The sequence below is a fragment of the Poecilia reticulata genome, chromosome 3, assembly GCF_904066995.2.
Source record: "Poecilia reticulata chromosome 3, P_reticulata-male-v2, whole genome shotgun sequence".
Classification (NCBI taxonomy): domain Eukaryota; kingdom Metazoa; phylum Chordata; class Actinopteri; order Cyprinodontiformes; family Poeciliidae; genus Poecilia; species Poecilia reticulata.
The window spans coordinates 7,510,392-7,537,232 of record NC_088832.1 but is presented as its reverse complement, the minus strand read 5'-3'; the positions used below and the strand labels follow the sequence as shown (position 1 = coordinate 7,537,232).

Genomic DNA, 26,841 nt, shown 5'->3' with positions numbered 1-26,841 from the left:
TAAACTCCCAAAGGCAGACAGCTGCTCTGTGAGCCAAAGGTTCACGATCTAATGAGAGGGAACCGACAGAACCTGGAGGACAGGCCCAAGCTGGTTCTGAGAAACTAAACGGCAACAGGAGGCACTCTTCCTCCTCCTGGTAAGGATGCTTTCTGGTCGCAGAGCATCTCTAACCTGGAATACCTTTACTGAACTTTTCAGTCCTTCCCAAAATCTTCTTGAAGTCACGATAAATGTCAAGAAAATCCAAACAATGTGGGAAATAGTTTGTGATCGCTTGAGTTCCAGAGAGAACGACTAAAAAAGGTTAAGCAATCAATTTGTGATCACTCCAAAATAAGTGTGAGAAACATTAGACAGATTTTTGAAAGATTTAAAACTGATAAAAATGTAAAAGTACTATTCTAAATAGGAATTATTATTGAAACGTAACTGTAATTAAAATAAAGTTTTATGAGCTTTAAATCAGGTTCTAATGTTATTCCATTGTCAAAAACATATCTGGAGTGTTACTTTGATTCTTTCATGCATGTTTGAAAAATCCTTCAATTTCCTGTGGCAACTATTCAGCTGCTCAAAATAGCTAGAGGGACCAAACACCGCCTTTGAGGATGGATGAAGCTCAGCTCCTTCAGACTAGCCAGCAGCAATTAGCAAACACCTGGTTGAACTGCTGAGCTCAGTCTACGAGATACTTCACTGGTAAAAACGTTGTTAAAGGGTTTTAATAGAGGAGAAATGTTGTGACAAGACATATATTCAGAAAGAGCAGGAGTTTCTTAAAGAGACATTGCCCCAATTTCAAGGGATTTTTTTGAGCCACCTTTGACATGAAGAGCATTTTTATAACCACACATGACATATGTACTTTATTGTGCTGTAAAATGTCACTCTGTGGCTGGAAACTACATACCGCCCCTTTAAGTGTTCAATAAATTACTACAGCTAATGACTCACCATTAATTGGGCTTATTACGTCTGTATATACAGGCCGTCCATGCATTGTTTCTAAGCTTTAGAGAGATACGTTCCTTACCTTTATGCTTTTCCACCCTGGAAAACTTAACAATTGTAACTGCAAGTCTTCAGACAGGGTTCAGGGAATACTCCATTCTGATTAGCAAATATTTTCATGTCTTAGTTTGAAAAACAAATAAACCTCATGTTTTTTCATTCAAAATGCAACGCAGTGTGTGCAAAACAGCTGGGTTTTTTTATTTGAAAATAAATATGAAGAGAAATATATATTCTCTGTATATTTGAATATAAATATCAAATATCCGTTATAAGTGGCTCAGGTTTATTTGAAGTCCTGGTACAGCCGAATCTATTGGCTGGATAGATTTTCAGGGAAGATGAGACAAGGAGGAGGCAGAAAAATGTTGAACTCTGGCTCATTACATTTTCTTGTTCCAGCCAAAAGAATCAAAGTTAGTGTAATGGAGAGGAACTTTGCTCTGCGATAGACATTTCTGGAGGGGGCGAAACGTCCAGAGTGGAAATCCATTCTGTGCAGAGGGAGCATCTCAGATGATAAAACTCCTCCAGGATGCTCCTGGGCATTTCCATCACCGAGGCAACATAAATGTAATTTTTAAGATGTCCTCAACTCTAGAAGTCCAATTTGCCCTTCACTTTTTTTTTTCTCGTTTTTTTGGGGGAAAGATTCACTTCGCAAGGTGATTCTTGTGCAGTTTTGAGGAGGTGGGCTTAAAATGAAGCCAGTGATTCCCTGAGGACTTATCGATCTAGTGGTTTTCATTCTTCTGATGTCATACGATAAAGCCCAACGTGGAATTTTCTAATATGTTGAATGCATAATCTTGTTCGAGGCCCTCTCAACATGTTTTCCTAGATAACGCTTTGACTTCTCTTGTGGTAATATTTATGTGTGAGCTCTGCGGCGGCGTGGGTGGGCCTGAGGCTTCAGCTCAGATTTAGAGCCGCGGTGTGCCTTTAGTCCCCGGTGGTTGGGTAGGTAGTCACCCGGTGAAAACCTGCGCTCTGCTGTGCACATCTCTCTAATAAAGAGAGCGCTGAGGTATGAAAGCGCCGCAATGACAGCAAATGTGAATAAATTGTTGCTCACACGTCTTACTTCATCACTCCCCATCTCACCGTGCCACTGTGTTTCCATAATTTGAAATGACGGGCTCTTGATTACTATTTACAGTGTTGTCAAGGTGAGGGAAAAGGCTCAACATGGTGGGTAAACGGATTCGCTGCCACTTTTCCACCAGATCTGCCGTTGTTGACTTTATATGCACTTGCGGTTTCCGAGCCTCTCCTCGCTTTTTTCTCTTTGTCTCACTCGTCTCTGAAGACGTGGGAGCTGCGAGTCTCCTTTGAAACGGCGGCGATAGAAAAGTAGACTGGATCCCACCGACTGAAATTTTCTTTGCATTTTGATTAAACTGATAAATTGGAAAATCATGCTTGATATCGGCGAACATGTGTGAAGCTTCAGGGTCCTTTCACACCAGCCACTTCAACCCAACTCTAGTTGGTTTGTCTAAAACGTCCGGTTTGTTTGGGGAAGTGTGAACGTGCAATCAAACTCTTGATGTGGACCAAAAAAAGCGGACTCTGGTCCATATAAAAGCCTGTTTCCGTTCGGTTGAAGTGAACTCTGGTGCGGTTTAAATGCATATGTGGAAGTAAGCGGACCAGAGACCGCTCCAAGAGCAGGAAGTGAATTATAGCGCAGGGCTTTCTGGGTAAATACAATCAAAACAAACACGTGGGTCTAATGCTAGCAGGAGAGATGACTGGTCTTTTTTTCACCAAAGACGAAAGAGAAATCCTACAACCACTAAAATCTGATGCCGCTCCATTTTTGTTTACATTTTGCGGAAAATTAAGTTACTCATATCTTCTGCTGAGGTTTCCGTGTTTTTTACTTCAGTGGTTCTTGATGCAGCGCCTCCACAGACGAGAGTGAGCAGGTTTTCAGAGCGTCCTTTCTTTTTTCTTTCTATCTCCAGTGGCTCCAGTACGCTGTCGTAGTTCTGGTATTTTCACATCACTCAGAAATTACTCGTATTTTTCTGTCTGTTTCTTTCCATAGTGTTAGCCTTTGTTGTCATGCAGAGCTGACATGCAGTCTACATTAGCCAACCCTGTCAATGTGGCAGTGCAACTTCTTTCCTTTATGCTTTTAGTCATCATCTGACAGTGTCTCGTGAGACAGATTTGACTTTGACAAAAAAAATACTTGGGCTTTTTTAATATTACAAGATCTCATTAATGACTTAACAGATGCCTCAAAAGTAGTAGTGGAATATAACAAGATGTCTGCAATATGAAGCAGTTTTTTTTTTTTAACTTTTTTTAAAGAAAGTAAAAATTAAAAAGCAGCTTGCAACTTTTCCAGTTCAAGTATTTCTTGGAAGTTTCTGGTTCTAATAGAGCTGCATTCAGTACCACAAATGTAATCATTGTTCTACATTTTAAAGTCGTATTTGAATTCAACTTTCATTAGATGTAAGGGATCAAACCGAGGTAACTGAAAGTCAACAGTGTCTCTTCTCTGGCCTGCTTTCAGTCTGATCAGAAAGAAAAATCCTACACTCAGCTGCACATAAGTGTGTTCTGCAGCTATAAATAAAACATCCATCTGAAGCTGAGGACGTTACATGATTTTTTTTTTTCACTGAATTTTGCCCACAATTCCCAGAAATAAAACGTCTGCACTAACTTTGGAGAGTTGATATGGCTAGTTAGACCACAGATCTGTAATTGTTTAAGCCAGCTTACATCACACACATTTAAACATGATTACATTTTTTTTTTTAGAGGACTTCTGAGATAAGCAGGTAAAGTGAACTGTTTACTGACCCAGCGTCAAATACATGTAGCAAACAGCCCATGAAAAAGAGCAGCAGGTGATTATCGTTAAGTTTGATGTGTTCAGGTAGAGCTTTAGTTCTCATCCAAAAATCTGCTAAAGCCATTTGTCTTGTGAAACCACTTACATGATTTAAAAAGATGAACCACACAAAAGCTTTTATTAATATTTTTCAGACTACTATAAGTTCCACAGCATTAGAAGATGTTGCTGTGTTCGTCTGTAGTAACTGGGTCAAACGCCGGTGTCCTGTCAGATCAGCATACGCCGTCAGATCGTCATACGCTTAGCACGAACTGATGGCTGTATCTGTCAGACAAGTATACGCTGCCATTACCAAATGATTTTATTTAATCAGCAACATTGAGTCATGACGTAGATCGTCATTCACGTTGTTATTAACAGCTGTATGACATCCTGACTCAGCGGCTAACTAGTCAGACCATCATCAAGCAACAGGGAGGCGAGTTTCACACGGGCGTGTTTTGTAGTTGACTGCAGCTTTAGCTAGTTCCTGCTTTAAATACACTTTGAAACCACGACAATGCATTTATATCTAGCTAGTTATTGAAAACAGTTTATTGAGTTATTTACGTCGTAACTTGTTGCGTACGCTGAACTTACAACTCATCTGAAGGTCGGACTTCTTAATGCGTATGCGCAGGCATGCGTACTCACTGCATGTATGCTGTTCTGACAGCGTATGATGATCTGATAGAACGCCGGCGCTGTCTTGTGAAGATGTAACGAGGGTCAGTCAAACCGTAAATAAGCTAAATACACAGAAGCAGCAGAAGTTGTGAACGATTTCATCATAGTGAAATAGTTTGAGCGATTTATCTCCAGTTTTGGAGGAAAAAGATAGACGGAGTGATAAAGAAGACAGGACTGGTTCTGAAGGACTGCAGCCCTATTTTTTGAGCTGTAAGAGCTCTGAGTTGTTTGTTTCAGAGTAACTGAAGATAAGGTTTGCTTTTGCACATTTCACAGCTCAGAGTTCATCCACCATTTCACATATCCGACACCTTTTGACCTTTAGCTTGACATGTTTTGGCTCATTGGTGCCAGTTGATCCACAGATGTCAGCCCCAGTCAGTGAACTGATGCATGGTCGTATGCTTCTGTTGTTGTGGAGCCCGAGATGGTCCTAATGGGAAATGTGGCTGCATTTGCAATGCAAGAGGTCATTTATTATGTTGGTATGAAATTCAGGTTTAAAGGTTTCTTAAGGTAAAATAGCAGAAAGGTTTAATGTAAATGTGTCCTGTGGAAACTAAGTAAAAGGGAATTTGCCTTTTCATTGTTATTTTAAAAAGAGGGGAAATATGGTTCTTTATCTGGCTAGATAAGATCAAGACCAGATAACACTGGATGTCTTTATCATGTTTTATCATTAAACTCCACCTTTGTTGCCAGGATAATGCATTACACGCAAATATATTTATATATTTTTATTAAATAAAGCTCACAGTTTGTCTTTCTTGCTACCTAAATGTAATAGTCATTGTTTGCTTTCACTATTTAATTCCTCTTCCTTTGTGATATTTTTACTTTTTATTAGGTAATACATATATTTATAATACAAAATATATTAAAACACTCAAACTTTTCTTGATTGCACGTTTCTCTGGAGTCCTCAGGCTAATAAAAATTACCTATGGATTCTATCAACTTCATTCTTGGCACTATAAAAAATGAATTTTTCTTTTGACACGAAAAAAGAAATCAGAACAAATTTCTATGACGGCTTCAGATAATGTGAGCTTATGTTACCAGACATGAAGATGGCATTAAAGTGTAAAATAAGCCGCCGTTTCTCTCCGCTCTTTCAGGTCCCGTAGCCGTGATCAGTGGTGAGGAAGACTCTGCCAGCCCTCTTCATCACGTCAATCACGGGATCATCACGCCGTGTACTCTGGATGCGGGACCCGACGCAGTCGTCATAGGAATGACTCGCATACCTGTTGTGGAAAATCCCCAGTACTTTAGGCACGGACACAACTGCAACAAACCGACCACTCGTAAGTCTGTCCTGTTGACTCTAATCCTCAACTCCAACAAAGTCAAACATCGCAAAAATAAATATTTCTTCACCTTGAACTATTCGAGCAGATATCTCTACAAGTAGACGGAATCTATCTGGTGGAAACATGTCAATAGACCAGACATTTTCATTGAAGCAAGCAATGGTTCTTTGTGGTTGTTTTGTTCATTTTGAATATTATGTCTTCTGGTTTGTGTTAAATGTTCATTAGAAATTGAAGTTTATTGATCCTTGAGGATGTGTTCTTGCACGTTTATGCCATTACCATCATGTTACTGGAAAATGATGTCAAAGGAACAATATTATCGTATATTACATTATAAATTCTGGGACAATTTATAATCCAGCGAAATTTATCGAGACATTTGTTATGTGTGGTTTTGATTCATTGAGACTACAACTACACTTTTTAGATTTTCACTTCACTAGTAAGTTCTGTGTTCTATTGGCGTATGAAAGAAAAAATCCAAATTAAACAAATGTATATTATAATCATGAGAAGAATTGTGGAAGAATCTCAAGGGGTACGAAGGCGCTGACCATTTAAATCTGCTGGTCGTCTTTCCCCAGTCGTCTATCAGCTGTGTGTGTGTTTGCTGTCCTTCCACATGGCCTGGTCCCAAAATGTAAAGGTCAAAAGATGGAGAGACGGAGTTGCTGACCAAGCCACAATCAGTTTAAGCAGAGCATAAATTCTGCTTTAGATGCAAAATGCATCACAGTGTCTCGTACTGTAGGTGTGTTGTTTTGTTGAGTTGACCTGTCTGGATGCCAAACGCTGGTCTGAGAGACACTTGACTCGCACACGTTCACAAACCTTAGCAAGACTAAATTTTACTGTCACATATCAGTTCATTTTGCAAAGCATGATCATCATCCCAAGCCAGCAAAAAAAAAAAAAACATCAGTTTAGTCTCAGCTGCAGCTGTGTGTCTGTGCTGCTGTATGGCGTTAGCCTCGGTTGGAGAGGTGCCAGACTTTTTATGCATCTGGGTGAAGACAACCTTCACTGTTCCAGCGACTAGTGTTTATATACTCGCAGCCTCCCCTTCCCCAAATCACCCACCCTCCACTGGGACTCATGTTCCAAGTTGGGGAAAAGACAAGACCACTTTAAGGCCTAATTACTCCCAATTAGATTGGCTGCTCAGGAGAATCAGCAGAAAGCAACTGTTCCAGCAGCAACCCGCAGCCTCGCTCCTGCTTCTTCCAATCAAACCAACTGCATTTTAAGGGTAAAGACTCTCTCCTCCGGTCTGATCGCAGCAGGATTCCTTTTTTTCCGTAACCTGCCCTGTCCAGATTGGACCTGGGCCTATCTCAAAATGGCCGCACGTCACACTAACAAAAGTCGGCCTCTGAGTGTGTAACCAATGAGAAGAGAGGAAAACCCATTTAGAGGTGATAAATAAGTGACGGGTCTTATGTATTATGAATTGCATGAATTTTTAATGTCCAGCCGTTGACTGATTTATAACATCTCATGTCTCGGACAGGAGATCTGATTGTGGGGCTAATGAATAAATGGCACTGGGTAGGAGTGAAACTTTCCCCAGGAACTGAGCGCGGAGAATTAAAAGTCAGGCCATGTGTGTTCGGTGCCTTAGCTTTGACCTGGGCCTTCTCTTTTCTTTCTTTTTTTTTTTTCCTGGGATTTAATTCTACATGCATGCACATAAAAGGAAATCGTAGGAAATGAGCCCTGAATTCATCACAAGGTCATAATGGCCACTGCTTTCTGCCACTGGCTAAGAAAACATCATTCACTGAATACGAATGCCTTCTTCACCCTCAGGACATGCACACAAGGAAGGGAAGTTTCTCTGTGTATCCGTGTGTAAATGTGTGCTGTGTGGGTGTACTGCTGAAAATCAATCTGCGTCTATACAAGGATGGAGGCGTGCTGTCTGTGTGCCTTGTAGGTAAGAAAATAAGGGAAAAAATGCTCTAATGTCACCTTATATTCCCTCACTACGTCTATGATTTGATGTGTCAGGAGTCTCTTTGGTGTCCCTTTGGTTCTCATTGTTCTGCTGGCCTTGCTCAGCACCACTTCGTGGATACAGTATGTCGACTAATACATAATGTATTCATTCATTTACTTGAAAGCTTCTTATCCGAAAGAATAGCATGCTGCTAAAATATACACACAAACGCAGTGAGAGTTCAGGTCGTACAGCTGTGACGCCTGTCTTTACTTGAGTCCATCAGGAGTTTGCTAATGCGATGGTCAGAGTCTTGTTGCACTCTGAGCTTTTAAGAGATCAGCTCCTGGAATAGTAATGAAGAGGTAAAATGCTGCTGCTGCTGCCATCCCCGTTCAATATATACAGGTCCTTCTCAAAAAATTAGCATATTGTGATAAAGTTCAATATTTTCCATAATGTAATGATAAAAATTAAACTGTCATATATTTTAGGTTCATTGCACACCAATTGAAATATTTAGGATCTTTTATTGTTTTAATACTGATGATTTTGGCATACAGCTCATGAAAACCCAAAATCCCTGTCTCAAAAAATTAGCATATCATGAAAAGGTTCTCTGAACGAGCAGTTAACCTCATCATCTGAATCAACGAAGTAACTCTAAACACCTGCAAAAGACACCTGAGGCTTTTAAAAATTCCCAGCCTGGTTCATTACTCAAAACCGCAATCATGGGTAAGACTGCTGACCTGACTGCTGTCCAGAAGGCCGTCATTGACACCCTCAAGCAAGAGGGTAAGACACAGAAAGACATTTCTGAATGAATAGGATGTTCGCAGAGTGCTGTACCAAGGCACCTCAGTGGGAAGGAAAAAGTGTGGCATAAAACGCTGCACAACGAGAAGAGGTGACTGGACCCTGAGGAAGACTGTGGAGAAGGGCTGATTCCAGACCTTGGGGGACCTGTGGAAGCAGTGGACTGAGTCTGGAGCAGAAACATCCAGAGCCACTGTGCACAGGCGTGTGCAGGAAATGGGCTACAGGTGCCGCATTCCCCAGGTCAAAGGTCAAGCCACTTTTGAACCAGAAACAGCGGCAGAAGCGCCTGACCTGGGCTACAGAGAAGCAGCACTGGACTGTTGCTCAGTGGTCCAAAGTACCTTTTTCAGATGAAAGCAAATTTTGCATGTCATTCAGAAATCAAAGTGCCAGAGTCTGGAGGAAGACTGGGGAGAAGGAAATGCCAAAATGCCAGAAGTCCAGTGTCAAGTAGCCACAGTCAGTGATGGTCTGGGGAGCCATGTCAGCTGCTGGTGTTGGTCCACTGTGTTTTATCAAGGGCAGGTCAATGCAGCAGTTATCAGGAGATTTTGGAGCACTTCATGCTTCCATCTGTGGAAAAGCTTTATGGAGATGAAGATTTCATTTTTCAGCACAACCTGGCTCCTGCTCACAGTGCCAAAACCACTAGTATTACTGACCATGGTATTACTGTTGGCCTGCCAACTCTCCTGACCTGAACTCCATAGAGAATCTGTGGGATATTGTGAAGAGAAAGTTGAGAGATGCAAGACCCAAATCTCTGGATGAGCTTAAGGCTATCGAAGCATCCTGGGCTCCATAACACCTCAGCAGAGCCACAGGCTGATTGCCTCCATGCCGCATTGAAGGCTGCAAAAGGATTCCTTATATATATAACATAACTGAACATAATTATTTGAAGGTTGACTGTTTTGGTATTAAAACACTTTTCTTTTATTGGTCGGATAAAATATGCTAATTTTTTGAGACAGGGATTTTGGGTTTTCATGAGTTGTATGACAAAATCATCAGTATTAAAACAATAAAAGACTTGAAATATTTCAGTTGTTGTGCAATGAATCTAAAATATATGACAGTTTAATTTTTATCATTACATTATGGAAAATAATGAACTTTATCACAGTATGCTAATTTTTTGAGAAGGACCTGTATAACAGAGTTCAGTATTTTGGTCATCTGAAATGAGCCGTTATCACCAGGAATTGTGTGGTATGTGTGGTGGTAGGCTGCCTGAGACTTGACTTGGACCAGTGGTTTGACGTCTCAAGACTTAGACACTTGTGGGCTAAAGACTTAAGGCCTGGGTGACACTTGATGTCCGAGGTATGGGAGGAAGCTCAAATGATTGAGGGTCAAGGCCTGGAGTTGGCATAGTTACAAATATTTTCACCAGATATTGGACATAACATAAAACCTGTTGGATGCCAGTCCTTGAAGACTGAACTTTCCTATCTCTGGTCTGAAGACTCGAGACTTGACTTTGATATGTGGTCTAAAAACTGAAGGTTTGAGTTGGACCTTTGGCTGAGGGACTAAAAACCAAACATATCTTGATGGTTTTACGAAACAACATTTGATTTAGAGTTGAGGGGTTATTTTGAAAGGAAACTTGTATATAGGCCAAAGGTCACAGTCTTGCATTTTAGTTTATCATCCAGTGATACTTGAAGATTGTGGGTTATCAATTGGTCATAGCAATCTATTCATGTAAACTCTGGCTTCATAAAACCCCACTTCATAAAATTTACCTCATGAAAAGACGAGCAGAGTTCAGCTCAGGGGTGAAAAACTTGATATGAATTCATAACCTACAGCAATACTTTGTTGTAGGCAGATATTATATTAATTCAATGGAAAAAGTTAGTTTTGGTCATTAGACACTTAAAACTTGCAAAAAATAAGCATTTAAAACCTCAAAAAGCTATAATGACATTAACTCATCTCTTTTCTGAACTATTGTGTTTGGCGGTTCCTGCGTCTTTTTTTTTGTGTATTTTTCTGTATGAGTTGTAAAAGGCCGTTTCTGGGGAAATGTTGCCGCATTAGCGAGATAAAAGCACAAAAGTCAAAGGACAATTCTTTAGCCTAATGATAGATCTATATCTAGCTAGATCTGCTTTCTCCCAGCAAATGTCTTTGTTTTATCACCCAGCTAGCGATTTTAATTACAGAGTTGTCCCATCCCGCTTGCGAGTATTACACAATAGCGTTTGATGCTGGAGAGTACCGTAAAGCTTCCCATTATATCCATTTTATTGGGGATATAATTCCTGGGCATAGCTCCGACAAACCTCTCCTCTTTGTCCCCTTTTACTTCTGCTGAAACAGAGACATAATTGTGCTCAAGGTGATGTTTTTGAAGATTTTAATGTTCCCAGCAGAGACAAAGAGTGACTAATGTGGCTGCCTGAAAGCTTTGTAAGTGAATGTAAATGGGTACTAGATTGATTGAAAGGCAGTTTTCATGTTCCAAGGCTATGATTCCATAAATTATGGTCTGATTAAAAAAAAAAATAAAAAGATTATAAAATAAAGGACCCAGGTGCCTGGCTAGTTTGAATTCAAACACGTTCCTTTAGTTTGGACTAAAAAGTCCTGAGGTTTCCCAGAAAAACTCAGACAACAGATAGCATAAATTTGGTTTTTAAATAAAAACTGTTATATTGTGTTATACATTCATATAACACAATTGTTTTAAATTTGTGTGAAAACCTGTGTGAAAGACACAAACTGTATATTAAAGGGGTGTTTACCATACTATGAGGCTGATGTACCAAACTATGTATAAAGACAATACAAGTTAATTTACTTTTAGTTTTAAAGGGGCAGTGTTGTGTTTTCCAGGCACATATTGTCATTTAATAGCACAATCAACTAACAATGTTACCTTCAGCTGTTATAAAAATCATATTAAATATGATTTTAAAGAAATTTTACTTTGTAAACACCTTGAAATTGAGCCTCTGTCTGTTGAAAAACTTCTGCTCTTTCTGAAACTCCACCTTCAGTCATAAAACATAAAACTGAACTGATATGTGGCAGTCATAACATCACTCCGCCATTAACCCTTTAACAACATTTTTGCTGGCTAGTCTGAAGGAGCTGAGTGGGAGAGTCGTCAAACAGGTGTTTTCTATAGCTAAATGGTTGCCATGGGAGACAAAATATGTTTTTTAAACATGCATGAAGGAATCAAGGCAACACTCCAGGTATGTTTTTGATTAAGGAATAACATAACATGATGTAAAGCTAAAAAAAGTTGTTTTTTTACTACGATTCTGCTCCTTTTAAAAACATTCAGTGTACAACGCAGCATTCTTTTGTTCCTTTTTATGAACACAAAGACGTCTAAATTCAAACTTCTATCACTTCCTAATGAGTGTGACAGAACAACGCCGTGCTGATCAGGCGGTTGCGATCCCAAAGGGTCTCAGCTGTAGCATAAAACAGAGCTCAATCATCAACACCTCTCCCCATAAATCTTCCATAAAGCATTTTATGTTTTTATAGAAACACAATTTACACTGTATCTGTGGGGACTGGCAGCTCGGGGGGGGATAGCAGGCCTCATCTTCGCTAAGATGTCAAATATAGTTCGAGAAGACTTTTAAAGAAACTCCCTGGAGCAGCTAGTGTAAAGTACTTAGTGCCTAAATGTACTTAAAGCTTAAAGTTTAATCCAGCAGTAACACTGGGGTTATGCTCAGGGACAAGCCGTTACCAAAGGACCCCAATGACAAGTTTTATCTCCTTATTCTATTAAAGCTTTGCATGGAAGCACTCAGTGTTTATTATTAGATATAAACTGATTTTAATACGCGGAGAGGGAAAGTTCTTATCTCTCAAGTGGGAGTTTATTCGTCGTAAATTTGTAACAATGCAATTTGAATATGTTTTTATTTATTATAGCAATGCTATAAAAACCTAACTATGCATTTAGTATGTTTATTAGTGCTTATGGTAGAAAAATCAACTCTTAATGTAACAGTTTCAAAAGCTACAGTTAATAGCTTTAGCTTTTAGCTTGATCTGGGGTTTTTTTTTAAAGTGATTTCCATGTTTAAAATTATATTTTCAGAATTGTCCGGACCAATAAAAGATGTACTTTGTTTCAAAAAATCGCTGAACTGCAGATGGTTCCTCCAATACTGCAGGTTGCTAACACTAGGAACGCAGGAGAACCTAGAAAGGTGGTTCTATTCTTGAATGTTCCTGCATTTCAGACTGAAACACACACAAAAAAAGTGATTTCAATCGTTTCATCTGGTGTCCAAGTTGTAAAAACAACTCTGTATATGATGTAATTATTCAGTTTATTCAGCAGATTTCACACCATTGGTGAAAAAGACAAAAGGAGCTGATAGAATCAAGGATCTTTCATAGCTGCATCACATTTGCGTGAAATCAAGCCAGACTCGTTCATCTTACGCCTCCCAAAAATGTTCATAGCCCTTGAAATTTTATTAATATTGCACAATTTCAGAGGAAAGGTTATCTCAAGGCATTTCCCAATTTTAGATATGATAAGCAACAAAATGCACAAATAGGCTTTTTTTTTTTTTTTTTGCGAGTACCTTATGTTCTACAAAAAAAGTCCTCTAAAGCTGAACCGTGAATCCAGTTCAATATAAAAAGGATTCAAGTGTAAAGCTACAACCAGGCAAAATATGAAAAAGTTCAAGGAATGATCCTTTAATAAGGCACTGTGCAGTCTGAAGTCAAACTCTGAGTGGTCCTACAGTGAAACAGCAATTAGCCAAGAAAATGTACATTTTCTCAATATTCCATTTGAACTGCCACAGTCAAAAAAGTGACCTACTTAACGGTACGGTTACGCAACCTAAAAAGATATTTGAATGGGAAAGTGTAGAAAAGAATATCTTCATTTAACACCAAAGACACCCTGCTCCTGCGAATATAAATAAAAGATGCAAAATAGCATTTTGTATTTAAGTAAAAAATAGTCACTGGGCTTATTTCCTGCCGTTTTTTTCTAAGCCTGTGTAAACAAAACAAGAGCTACAAGACAGAAATTGGGCAGGAGCAGCAGAGGCTCCTGCAGGCCGGCGTTCAGCCAGCAGGTTAAGAAGAGATGCCCGCTGAGAGTCAACAGTGAAAGCTGTCCTTCATGTCAGAGTTTCCCGTCGATGCCAGATGACGCAGAGCCTCAGAGCCTCAGAGCTGCTGTGAGTTTGATGCCAGAGGCTCTTTTTTTATGCCATCAGCTGCTGGATGGGTGCCTCTAATCTAACTATTATATTCACCTCCTATGGCGCCATAGGCAAGCAAAACCACGGGTGCATCGCAGCTAACCCTTGTAAATGTGTTTCACTTTAATTTATTATGTAACTGTTACAATAGCTAAGCAAAGTGGGAAAAGATGACTCGGTTATTTTTAAGCGAGAGAACATATTTGTTTTTGTTGATTTAATAAGTCGGCTCAACAACCCATTAATTACAAGTCCTGTCCTTTTTTACTGTAATTCAACCTTTAAAGGTGTTTTACAGCATTTTTTGTTCTTTTCTCAACTTTATTTTTCTTAATCATTTCGGCTGTAAACTTTTACAGGAACTCTTTTCTTTTCTGAGCCAAGTTTTGTTTTTTGGTTCTTCTTCTCCTACTAATAGTGTTTGCATAAGCTATGTGAACACAGTGCTGCCCCCTGCATGTCTGTTAACAAACTGATGAAGTAAATGGACGTAAAGCCATGTCTCTGGATGAGAATTTGGACCAGAAGCCACACAGTGACCGACTCAATGTACACTGCACACACACACACACACACACACACACACACACACACACACGCACACACACACACACACACACACACACACACACACACGCACACGCACGCACACACACACACACACACACACACACGCGCACACACACACACACACCTGGAAGCTGTAAACGCACGCAAACACACAACCTTGGCAGGTAGTTAGAAACAAAAGCACATTCAAATAGACGCATACACAGCAGAAAAAGTTGGCATGCATCTGTGGTGAAATGCAAGCACACATATAGACACACACGCACACACACACACCCACGCCCACGCACGCACACACACGCACACACACACAGAGGGACAGAACAAAGCCCTCCAAACATCTGTTCTCTCCCAGCAGCCTGACCTGACTAGCTGAGTAAATCTCAGTGCGGCGCCGTCTCCCCCTCTGGGGACAATGTTTGCTGGCGTCGAGGCCTCAAGTGAGCCTGGACAAATGAATGATGCTGAGCTGCGGGATAGAGATTTAATCTCGGGGCTTTTCAGCGTGCCACTCTGGGTAAATAGGCTGCAGGATGTAGCCCGAGTCCGCCTGCAGAGGAAACTGAAGGTTAAAGTAACTTGTCTGCGCCACTTTCAATTGGCATAATGGTGGCCCCCATCCCATCAGTGGAGTGGAACAGGGTGCTAGAGGCTCGTGTTAGAGGCTACGACAAACACGCCAGATGAATTATTCAGGTGAGAAAGTGAAGAAATTGTGACAACTGGTGCAAACGTAGAATGAAACGGGCTTTTAATGCAGCAGATTGAGAAGTACCGCTTCTTACTTCCTTACTAAGGAGGTTTGAAAGTTCTTTTAACGCTTTCTGTCAAGTAAGCTAAACTATGTCGTTGCATCATTAGCTGCGTTTCCATTGACCATAAAACGGCACAAACTGGCATTCAGGTCAATTTATCTTTATTCATTATCCTGTTTATTTCACCCAGATAAGCTTAGGGACAACAGCAAAGACAGGAAGAAGAAAACCCTTTATATGAAAGTTTGCCGCACTGAAAACATCATCTTGTAAAGTTAATCATTCAGTTAATAACGAGTGACAGGGATTGCAGCGATCTTCGGTCTGAGGTGTCATTTTATTTTGTATTCTTTAAACGAAGGTTCAGCAAAGCAGCACAATCGGAGACTGGATTCAGCTGGGAATACAGGCTGGAGACTCTTCACACTTTGGGAAGCTAAGAAAGTGACAAAGACATTTGCCCCATCAAATCCTGTCAGAACACATTCTGAATTAAAATGTACATGTGCAGCCTGGGACATCAGAGTTTTAGAGGATCAAGCTTTTGACAACAGTGATGTGGTGGAGTCCCTGGTGGGGCTCTCAGAAAAGTGGCTGCCAGCTTCTGCAGACGGCATTATAGACACATATACAGTATATATATATGCATATAGCTTTGACACAGTCTATCAGAAACACCAGAGGAGCAGGTGACACTTTCATGATTCATCCTCCCAACATGTTTCAAGCAGATGGTGATGAATATCAGAAAGGAATGGCATAATGGTAAGAATGAAAGCCCAGAGGAAATCAGACTGAGCAGCTAATCTCTGTTCTGACTGAAGAACCGTTTGGAAAAACCCGATCACGCATTTGGGGAATGTCTTTTGGCTTTTGGGCAAAATGTCAGAGAGTAAGATTTAGCTTAATAAATAATAAGCTAAGTTATTAGTTAATGGTTAATGTGAACATGCAAAATTCTCTGTTTGTTAAAGCTGCAGTTTGTAACTCCATAAATTGTTTTTTTTACATATTTGTTAAAATTATCATCATGTTGTGATAGTCTAATGTAAGAAAGATCATTTGTGAGCTGGTTCACCACAACGTAGCCTGAAGGAAGGCTAAGGCTAGTTAGCATAGCCACTGCAGAGAAATGTTTTTCCTGTAACTATAAGTTGTTTATTTGCCATCAGTGTATGAAACATGAAGACGATTGACAGCACTAAGACCCTCCTCCTGATTCTGATTGGTTGTTTTCCACTGGGAGTGGAAAACTTTTGTAATTGGAGGAGTTGGAGGGTTTGATTTTTTTTACCAGGCTGTCGCAACTTGGTGACAGTTTTGACATGGGGGAAAAGAAATACATATTTGTGTAAAAGTTACATACTACAGCTTTAAGTCCACTAACATGAAATTTAATTTGCTTTACTGTAAAATAATCAAAAATGAAGTTTACAGCTTGTTGGAGTGCAAAGATATTTTGACATATGAATCTAAAATGATTTGCTACATGTTTCTAAATGCACAAAACAAGCTAAAAAAGAGATGGAAAAATTATTTTGCTGTCATTTGAAATGATGAAATAATGAAAGCGAGGCCTCAGAGTGTAGTTCATTACAGGTGGCCAAAAAACTAAAAAACATTTATCCTAATGTACGTTCACAGCGATAAGAAAATAACATTTCTTGGTTACAACGGTAAATAATTTAAAATTGTGTTGTGTCTGTTAGGGTTGTGGATTGTTTTCTTATATTTTTGTTTAGTAATTTATATAAGAAGTGTTGTGTTTTGGGATTTATATATTGTGATAAAATAGTTTGTAGGACAGGCATAAATATAAACCTTGTGCTTCTACCTTTTCAGTTAAGTTGTTTAAATTGTTGCAGTGTCTTGAAGTGCTGATGACTGACAATAAAACTGACTGAATAAATAAAAAAAACTATTAAATCTGGTTCCATTGTGAAATAATTATGACTTCATATATAAGTAATGTTTCCATTTGAAGTCCTGTGATCAAAGTCCATTGTTGAATAATTCCTCATTTAATAGCTTCTTAACTTAACTGCATCCCCTGACTGTTTTTTTTTATAAAACAGCAGATTCTTCTGAAACGGTGACTAAAAAGGCTCTCATTTGAGCTACATGCTTCCCTGCAATCACTTTCAAGGCATTCCCAAGCTGCTGCTCTCAACAAAACATCAACAAAATCATGTAAATGAAAAAGAGTCTGTGCTTGGATCTCAGCAAGTCATTCAGTCAGAACGTCTGTTTTCTTGTCTCTCTTTTTCACATGGCACAAACTTTTTCTGAGTAACAAACAACAAGTCTGAGCCTCTGCATACACCTGAATGGAGACACTTTCACTGACAGATTTGCTATTACACGTTTTCTTGTAAATGTAGCCTTTTTTTAAGCAAAGGTAGAATTTGATGTCCGTCTGTATGCTAATGTAACATTTTGTTGTCAGATCCAGCAGCACTTTATCATATTGTGCATCCACAGATTTTAGTTTTTGAGGAAAGGGAGAGCATTTACCTGTCATCAGACGTGAATGTTTTAGTGTCGGCTAAAGCTGTAGACAAATATGTTTCTGTTTGTTCACAATCTTATCTTGTGTTTACCATTTTAAGTAATAGATGAGTGTTTTTGCGTTTTGAACTCTATTCTAAAAAAAGCATTCCTTCACAATGATGCACCAGGTATTGACTTTCAAGACGTCAGTTCTGCCATATTTAAAAGGAAGAACTTTTTGTTGTAATTGTTTTTGATGAATTTCTCAAATCAAATTACATTTCTCTTGATTTTTTTTTTAGAACTGCCATAAGCTTTAGTCCGTCGTGCATCATAGTAACAGTTTCTCATTCTTTACAGCAAATTGCAAATCATTTAGGACAGGCATCAGTTGCTTCCAGATAATTGTCTGCCGTTTTAAATCTTTATCATTTGCTTCTTTCATATCAATAAAAATGAACTATACATGCTGAATAGTCCTTCCGTCTAAAACTAATAATCCTCACTTCCTTGCTTGAGTCATTACAAACATGTTGAAATAGTTCTCAAAATCTGTCACTTTTATGTATTTCTTTATCATTCTTACAAGAAATTGTCAGAATGTCTGATGAACCTCAGCTTTCACAAATTAATTAACCAGGTTTTGTATTTTTTACTGTTTTAAGAAAAGCACCAGCTGTTAATGGTGGTGTGAGAAATGCAGCAAAGTGAGTGAAAAAAAATGTAAATCCTCAGTCTGCAGATGTTCATGGGATCATTTCTCATGTCATCGATGCTTTTGTATTTATCATTTTCCACATTTTTTGTTTGTTCAAATCACTTTGTGTTGCTGCAGTAGTTCATGTAAAATGATTGTGAAGCTACTTCTTTCACTGTGGTGATGTTTGCTCCACCAGCGTCACCACAGTGACCAATCCACGCGTGCAGTGAGACTGATCTGAGCACATACATCTCTGTGATTGAACAATAATTTGAGGTGTTTGTCTAAATTTCTTGTTGTATTGAATCGATTGACGAGCTTTCCATACTTTTGTTTTTAATATGTTATAATTACAGTTTTTTATGAGCTTGATTTTTTTGGTGTCCCTTTATGCACTTGGAGCTTCATGTACGTGGGCGGAGCTGCGGCACTGATCACTCATCGTGACATCAGAGTGCGTGGCTAAAATCATGGAACCAAAGATATGTGGCCTACAACTCATTAGCATTCATCAGAGCATTTTAAATCGAAGGTATTTCCTTTATATTTGACTGAGCTTTGTGTTTCAATCCTTATGCAGGCTGTCTAAATGCAGTAAGTGCTTTAAAAGTAGGCAACGATTTTGAACACCATTATCTGCGTGGTCTTATTTGCATCAGATTCTGCAGAAGATTCTAATTCTCTCATTGGACGATAGATCATCTAGTGCTGCTACACCTGCTTGTTTGCTTTCTATTCTACCCTGTGCTATGGGTCTATGACTACGTCCTTAGATGTATCAGAATTAGCTCCACCCTCATTTCCACGTCATCACCTGTCCCTTCAACTGATTGTAAGGCGAACTGAAGACATGTAGACCGTGGATTGACGATCTGATCTAAAAGGGGCCGTAAATAGACACCACCAGGCTCCCTACTGCCACAGACTCGCATTCATGCTGCATGAAGGCAACATAGCACAAACGGATCCTTTGCTACGTTGATATTGATGCGACACTTTGTTGCAACAGATTGATTTTAAATTTTTTTTGTGGTGGGTCGTTTTTCAGTGATAGCAACACTAACAGTCAACAGCAGAGGCTAGCTGCTACTGTCTCAACACCCAACTAAACTTTACCCTAACAGACAGGCTCTCATGTGTTTTCTGGTCTTTAGTGGAACTTATAACAGTTTGATATTTGCAAAGCCTATCCCCTTAAAAGTATTATTGGTTATTGTTGTGGATAAGTTTTGTAGTAGTGCTTTGCACGGCCATTTAACGTTTTACACCTGGACTGCCGATAACACAGCTGATGAATTGCCTGCATCTACCAGGCAACAGAAAATGATGTGTTGGTGCAGAACTGGATTCATCCAACTTAACAGGAAATTCTATACATATCAGGTGGTTGCATTTTTGTAGAAATGTCTTTTAAGTAGGGTTTGTATACTAGTTAGGTAAAAATATATATTTTTTGGTTTTGAAAATAACTATAGCTTAGACGTTTACTAGACCATTGTAAGATCTTAATTCTTGTAGCAACCATTCAGATGTAGCTTTTCTACTTATATGTGCACAAAAGTCTAAAATACCTAAAAGACTGAACAATGATCTCTCCACCACTTTAATTTATAGCTCATGTAAGGTATTTACAATATGATTTTTGTCCCTAAAAATCTGTATTTTTTTTTAAATATTTTTTTTAAAGACGAACAAATGTTGAAGTGTAGAGATAACCAAATTAAGCAGCTCGGTAAGGTCATATCTTAACATCTGTTATAAGAATTTATCATTTTACAGAAGAAGCATTATACTGTATTTACAAACCAAGAGTACACCCAGGGAGGCAGGGCTAGGCCAACAGTCATTAGTAAAATTGTAGGGAGCTCAAATAGAAGAAGATTAAATGGTCTTCTGGGAATGGATGCAACACCTCATGTGCTCTAAGTGCAGGCGCATAAATGCTTTTTCAGTATCACTACATTAAACGCTGACTGCTTTTAGCTCGTGTGCAATTACCTCCTCGATGACATGCTGTCCATCACACGAGTCCGACAAATGAGTTTGATTTAATGAAGGCGAAGAAGGCAGAGACGGAGGACGGATTAAATTACCAGATGTTTGCCGCAGATGTATTAAATTTTAGCATTCATCAAACAAAGAAAGAAGAAAGAAAAAAAAGCGCTTATGGTGAGGATAATGCAGTCACATTTTAGCATATATGCAATGATACCCCACACAATAAAACCTCTTAAAGATTAGACTAAAATGTAATTTTTAATTTAAGATGAGAATAAATAGGAACAACATAGAAATACACTTTAGGGCTACTGCTATTTTATTTTATCTATCTTGTAATCTTCTCTATGCACATATATTTTTCGCTTCAGCTAGCTTTTGTAGCATTCAGTGGTTGGTTTAAGTAGCTTTTCCCTCTAAAGTGTTTTCGCTTCTCTCCCACTGCGAGTGGCACAGTTTAAAAATTAAAGCGTGTCCTATCGATGAACCTGGACTGTCTAATTACAAAGTCGGTAAATCTAACCTCTACACTATGAATCCTCTCCGCCTGAGGGAAGAATTTGGACATAAGAACAACAGGATTAAACATGCAGTGACATTTTTGAGAAAGATGTTAGACGGTATTGTGTGGACAGATTATGACTGCGGGCTTTGGGTGGGGGGTGCAGGGGGGGGGGACCTCATCAGTTTATATTGTGTCTCCACTGATAAGTCCCCACTTAGGCCTGGGTGCACACATAAAAGAAGCTAATTCTCTTCACCGAGAGCTGCTACGAGTGTGAGACTCTGCATGGATACGCTGCGGCTGTTACTCGGATCTTTCTAGAAAACGACGACGCTGATAAAACAAACTGTTAGAAATTAGCATAGAAGAGTGGCGTGACGGTTTGCATGCATATCAGTGTTGGGTAGAACTCAGTTAATCTATGAGAGTGCGAATAAAAGAGAAAAGACAATTAAATTAATGGCAACTTTTTGAATTTATTAACTAAAGTAAATTCTAGCCAAATATATTTTTTCTCACTTGTTTGGTCCATTAGCATTTTTTAAAATGCAACATTTTGGAGTATTACACACTGATCCTTCCATCTGCTGTCTATATAACTGATCTATATATGGTGCAGTGGAGCTGGTGCCAGTCTTCCTGCTAATATAGTTGATACAAGGTGTAAAGAATTACAGTGTTTAACATTTAAGTTTCCATTTGGCAACACTGGTGCAGATTGAAACAGTAGCCATGTTATTATGCATCTGGTAAAAATGAAAACGGACAATTTTCTCAGGAAATATAGCTTTTCACTGCAAAAACACAAAATCTTACCAAGTACTTTTGGTCTAGTTTCTACTACAAATATATTAGTTCAGTTGAAAAAAGACAAAACTAACTTACAAGTAACTTTTTAGCAAGAACGATGAGCTTGTTCTTAGTCAATAACTCCTTAATATTGATTGAAAAAGTACTCGTTCCACTGGCAGATTATTAAATTTAGAACAAGACATTTTTCCCACAAGTGAATAATATGTCAATGGAACTAGCACTTTTTCATTAATGTTATTGAATTGTTGACTTAAACAAGCTCCTATGTCTTGTTGAAAAGGTACTTGTAAGTTAATTTTTCTCATTTCAAGTGTTTGCAGTTTCTTCCAAGACCACATGTATCCTCCCAATATTTCAGAGGTTTTTACCCAAATCTCCTGCGTCCAACTTTAATCTCCAGCAGTGGAGTCTCACACATTGAGTTTGTATAGAGACCATGGAAGCTCAGTGTATTATTTTTTTAATGGAATATTGTATATGTTTTCCTCTAGTATGATTGCCGATGAGAACGGCATTTACAAAATCCACTGGGACTAAATCAGTGGATAATAGGTTGCTATGGAAACCAGCTTTCTAAATGGTGGTGAATTTTAGCTGCTTTTGGCTTTCTTTGCCTTTTTTCTGCTTCTTCTCTTCCCTTTATTTAGTATTTATTTCCTGTGTCATTCCAATTTATTACACATGACTTATTTATAAACTTTTATTTATCTGTATATGTGGACTACTTGTGTTGTCATGGACGTCTTCCTTGAATTTCATGCCCACGGACCAATTAGAAAATATATTTAGTTAAAAATGTTAACGTGCCAAATACTCATTTTGTATGGTTTAAAAAAAATCCACACTCAAAATATTTAGAGAAATTCTACTTTAGTTTCAGAACGATTTCATCCCTGCATCACTTTCTCTGTTGCTAAGCATCATATTTTCAGTTTTCTCACGATGCTGTTTTGTAACGGAGAAAAAGCTGAAGTTACTGTATGATGTATTTGTTGTGGTTTTTAACCTGGAGTGCGGTTTAAGCTGTGTGTGCCCTTATGAGTGCAGCTCTGTGGAGCGACTGGGCTTTCATGGTAAACCCACAAACTGTCATGTTTTATTCAGGGTCAGCCACAAACAGCAGCTCTGTTCACAAGCGCTACACGCCTCCTTGTCTTTTCCACAATCTGTTTCTTTTCTTGCTCTTCCTACCTTTTCCCCCCGACCCGCCAAGTCACTTACTCGGTCATCTTATTCCGTGGCGGTTTTAAAGGACAATCAATAAAAGAAACGGGCCTCCATTCTGGTAGCACAAACACTGTAAGTAATGACAGCTGGGAATGAAAATAATCTAAGGTCAGGAGCTAAAAACGTAAAGTTTACAGCGCTGTTCCTGCTGCAGTGAGTTATCTGGGGAGAAAACTTGAGACGATATGTTTTCTTTTTATTATTATTATTATTTATTCTGCCAAGCTTCAGCGAGAGGTTTTAGATGTTAGTGGTAAAAATTTTACAATATTGTCTTCATGCAGCTCCACAGATCCAGTATTGTCGCTGTGTTTATTTGCATTACAAACTTTTAAAGTCTCTTGAGCTTTGATGTGCCCAGTATTCTGTCTTAAGCAGCTTCAACGTGAGATAAAAGATCGACTGCCTCAGACTTTCAGATCTGTTCTTTGTTTTCTAGTCCTTTCCACCAGGGGGGTAGTTGTTGTTCATTCTTCTGTTACCCTGACATAATTTGTCTCGTGTTTCTTTAGAGATGATAAAATGTTTATTTTGGGCTTTTAAGTATTTATGCATTTGAACTTTACAAGGGGGCTGCTGAGGTGGTATAGCAAAAAAAAAAAAAAAAAAAAAAAAAAACACCACTGAATTTCATATGATGATTTTTCTCAATCCAAATCAGTTCACATCAACCCAAATACATCCAATGAACCACAAAAATTATTCATACCCCTCTTAGTTCTGCATATAAAATTGTTTTCATGCAACCAATAAGTGCATTCCTGATTGGAAATCTCAAACGATACTTCCTTCTTGGTCTGCTGCTGCTTCATAAATGGTGATGGTATAAAAGTCATTTTACCAAGAACAGGTAAAAGTATTTATGAGGCTTGGACCTTGGTATTTCTTTTTTGGTGTATTTTGTTTACCATATTGTTTTCATCACAGGTAACAGTTTGGTACAGATGAGTGAAACATGGGTATTCCAGACATATAATGATCCTAAAACACCTTAAATTGGTTTGGGAATAAAGGAGGAGCAATAAAAGAACTTTAACTTTCTGCAAGTGAACAAAATGAATAGGCTGCAAATATCCAGTAAGAAATATCCCAAAGCCTTATTAGGTGCTACAAAAGCACAATCTTTCTCTTGCATGTGAATGTTCCTTCAACACATGAACATGTTTGTATAACATTGTGCCTTTTGGAGTATAAAAAATCTCATGTAGTTTCAACTCAAACTAAATTCTTGTTTTAAAATGTTGCTAAAGTGAGTTGTTGTGTTATCATAAAAGAGAAGACTTTGAACACATTGTTTTGTCACCTTCCTAAAATAATGGTCTAAGTCAGCCATTTTTTACCAAAAGTGATTTTTGCAAAAAGAAAAGAAAAGAAAAGAAAAGAAAAGAAAAGAAAAGAAAAGAAAAGAAAAGAAAAGAAAAGAAAAGAAAAGAAAAGAAAAGAAAAGAAAAAGAAAATTCCCTAAAGATGCTTTGGGAAAAAAAAAACAACAAAACATTATTTTAGAAAGGTGACAATTAAAAGCATGAAATCAACATGACGTTGAAGCTTAGGATAAGTGTAAGCACATATATGTGTATTTACGGTTCCTCTGTCTCCTGTTTCAGTCGTGCAGCATATAAAGCGGAGAGACATCATCCTGAAGAGGGAGTTGGGTGAAGGGGCGTTCGGTAAAGTCTTCTTGGCAGAGTGTTACAACCTGAGCCCCACCAAGGACAAGATGCTGGTGGCTGTCAAGGTACATCTTCACTACTCGGTTGTCAGTGTGTGTGTTTGTGTGTGTTGGAGTGAAGAAATGTGCCCAATGTTCCTATGGTGTCCAAAGAGTTAACACAACCAGATTATTTTATTACATTTTGTTGCTGTCATCCAGAAATGTTGCGTCTTCAAAAATTGAACTTTTCTCAATGTAAATTCACAGTTAAGCCAAATGGTCTTTTATATTCTTTTCATTTGTTCATTATTAATGTAGCCACAGACAGATGTGACGAGTTGGATGAATGTAGAGTTACAAAAACACAAATAAAAAATAGAGATGCAGCGTTTTGGAGTAGAGTCTGCCCCCTCTTTTTTCTAAATAGGGTAGTCAGATGGATGTACTGCAGTGACGGTATGAGTTTGTGTTAAATAAATAAGCTTTCCTCTATCATCCTTCAAGGATGAATTATTTAAATGTGTATAATCTTTTTACAAACAATGCAGTCGGAAGTCCTTTTCACAGAACAGCTCTGTCATAACGCAGCAAGGCATTTTCAAATCTGCTCCTCAATCACCTATCAAGCTGACCGTGTCCAATAAACATGGGCTTTTCCCCACCTAAGGAGATACGGAGATAAGGAGATCTCACCGCCCCCCAATCGGTTGAACACATCAGGCATAGACATTATTTTCTACTGTGTAAAGAAACCAGCCTTGGATTCCAGCCGTCTCCTCTGTCACACACTTCCGGCTGATCCTATCAGGTGTGTGGTTAATGGCAAGAAATGACGGACATGACGCATTTCACTGTCAAAGTCCTGGTGTGTCTTTGCCAACCAGCTGGTCGGAGAGACCATCTGTCATATCAGTACAAGTACATCACACTCTTGAGCTACCAAGCCGGCAAACACTTCCTTAAGTCTTCTGCTGCGGGGCCCATCGCCGTCTCGTTTGATGGATTAGAGAAATAACAGCGGTGGGTTGACAACAACTCTCGACACAGACCTTGTCCTTTAAGAAAACACACAGATGGCAAAAGGCATGTAAGTCAAATGACTTACATGCCTTTTGCCATCTGTGTTAATTGGGGCTGTGTTAATTGGGGCTGCAGACTTTCTCGTTTTAAATTGCGCCTCTTGCAGTGATGGTTTGTTTTTTCCTACCAAGGTTCGTACCTCAGTTAACAGGATGGGTTACCGACAAATGGATTGTGTTCTCACTCATATAAGAGTTTGTGTTAACTCACAAATGGCAACACAGCCAATCAAACGGCAGCTACTTAATATATTTAGGCATCCAGGTGTGGTTAAGACAACTTGATAAAGTACAAACTGAGCTTTGGAATGAGAGATAACGGATTTAAGTGATATTGAACATGACGTGGTTGTTGGTGCCACATGAGCTTGTCCGAGTATCTCTGATGTTCAGATATAAGACACTCTGACACAATTATCGCCCCAATTTACAGAGAATGGCCCAAAAAAGGGAAAAGCGGCAGTCATGTTGGCATAATCTCTTGATTGTCAGAGGTGATTGGGGAGAGTGGCTAACAAGGGTTAAAAACAGCAAAGGTAGCTCAAAAAACCAACTGCTACAATCAAGACATGAAGGGGCAAAAGTCTGGGTATAATTCACACACGCTCATCAAAATAGGACAACAAAATATTGGAAAAACGTTGCAGCGTCTGGCTTGTCTCAATTTCTGCTGCAACGTTCAGATGGTGATGTCAGCAACAAGAACATTTTATCTTTATGACACTGATGCTGGTATGGTACCCATCTTTAGATGTCTATATCCAGCATGCTAATGGACTACTGCACAAAACTCAAGCAATCTCAAACGGATTTCTTGAAAAGCGATGAACTCCAGTTTCCTTCACTCTCTAGATCTAAATCCAATAAAGCAGCTGTTGGATGTGGTAGAACGGAAGGTTGGTTGATTTATGATTTATGGATCTTAAAGCTAGAAATGTGCAGAATATATGATACTATCATGTTCATATGGATGAAAATGTCCCAGGAATGTTTCAAACCCCGTGTTGAATCAGTGCTATTAAAAATGCAAGGGGCTCTGAAAGTACAAGGTTGTCCAGCCTGGTTGTAGCAACCCGTATTTAATAAAGTGATCTTGACGCTCTGGTTAATATCGGCCATTTAGCTAAGTTTAAACACAGAGTAGAATAGGTTTTATATAACCAGGCCTGTTTTAGTAACTGTGTTTTCACTAGAAATGG

The 26,841-nt window shown here is 38.9% G+C and overlaps 1 protein-coding gene and 1 long non-coding RNA gene across 4 annotated transcripts in view; both read left to right on the top strand.

Annotated features, from left to right (window-relative positions):
- The window catches only part of ntrk3b (neurotrophic tyrosine kinase, receptor, type 3b), a 273,222-nt gene that overhangs the window by 210,166 nt on the left and 36,215 nt on the right, over positions 1–26,841 (top strand). For all 3 annotated transcript variants that reach the window (XM_008404814.3, XM_008404813.3, XM_008404812.3), the window contains 2 exons: positions 5,680–5,868; positions 24,517–24,647. In XM_008404814.3, the coding sequence (XP_008403036.1) occupies positions 5,680–5,868; positions 24,517–24,647 (320 nt within the window). The remainder of the gene's footprint in view (positions 1–5,679; positions 5,869–24,516; positions 24,648–26,841) is intronic.
- LOC145551070 (uncharacterized) lies at positions 8,715–14,500 on the top strand. The gene is made up of 2 exons (XR_014086849.1): positions 8,715–11,850; positions 13,640–14,500. It is a non-coding gene; the product is annotated as an uncharacterized LOC145551070 (long non-coding RNA).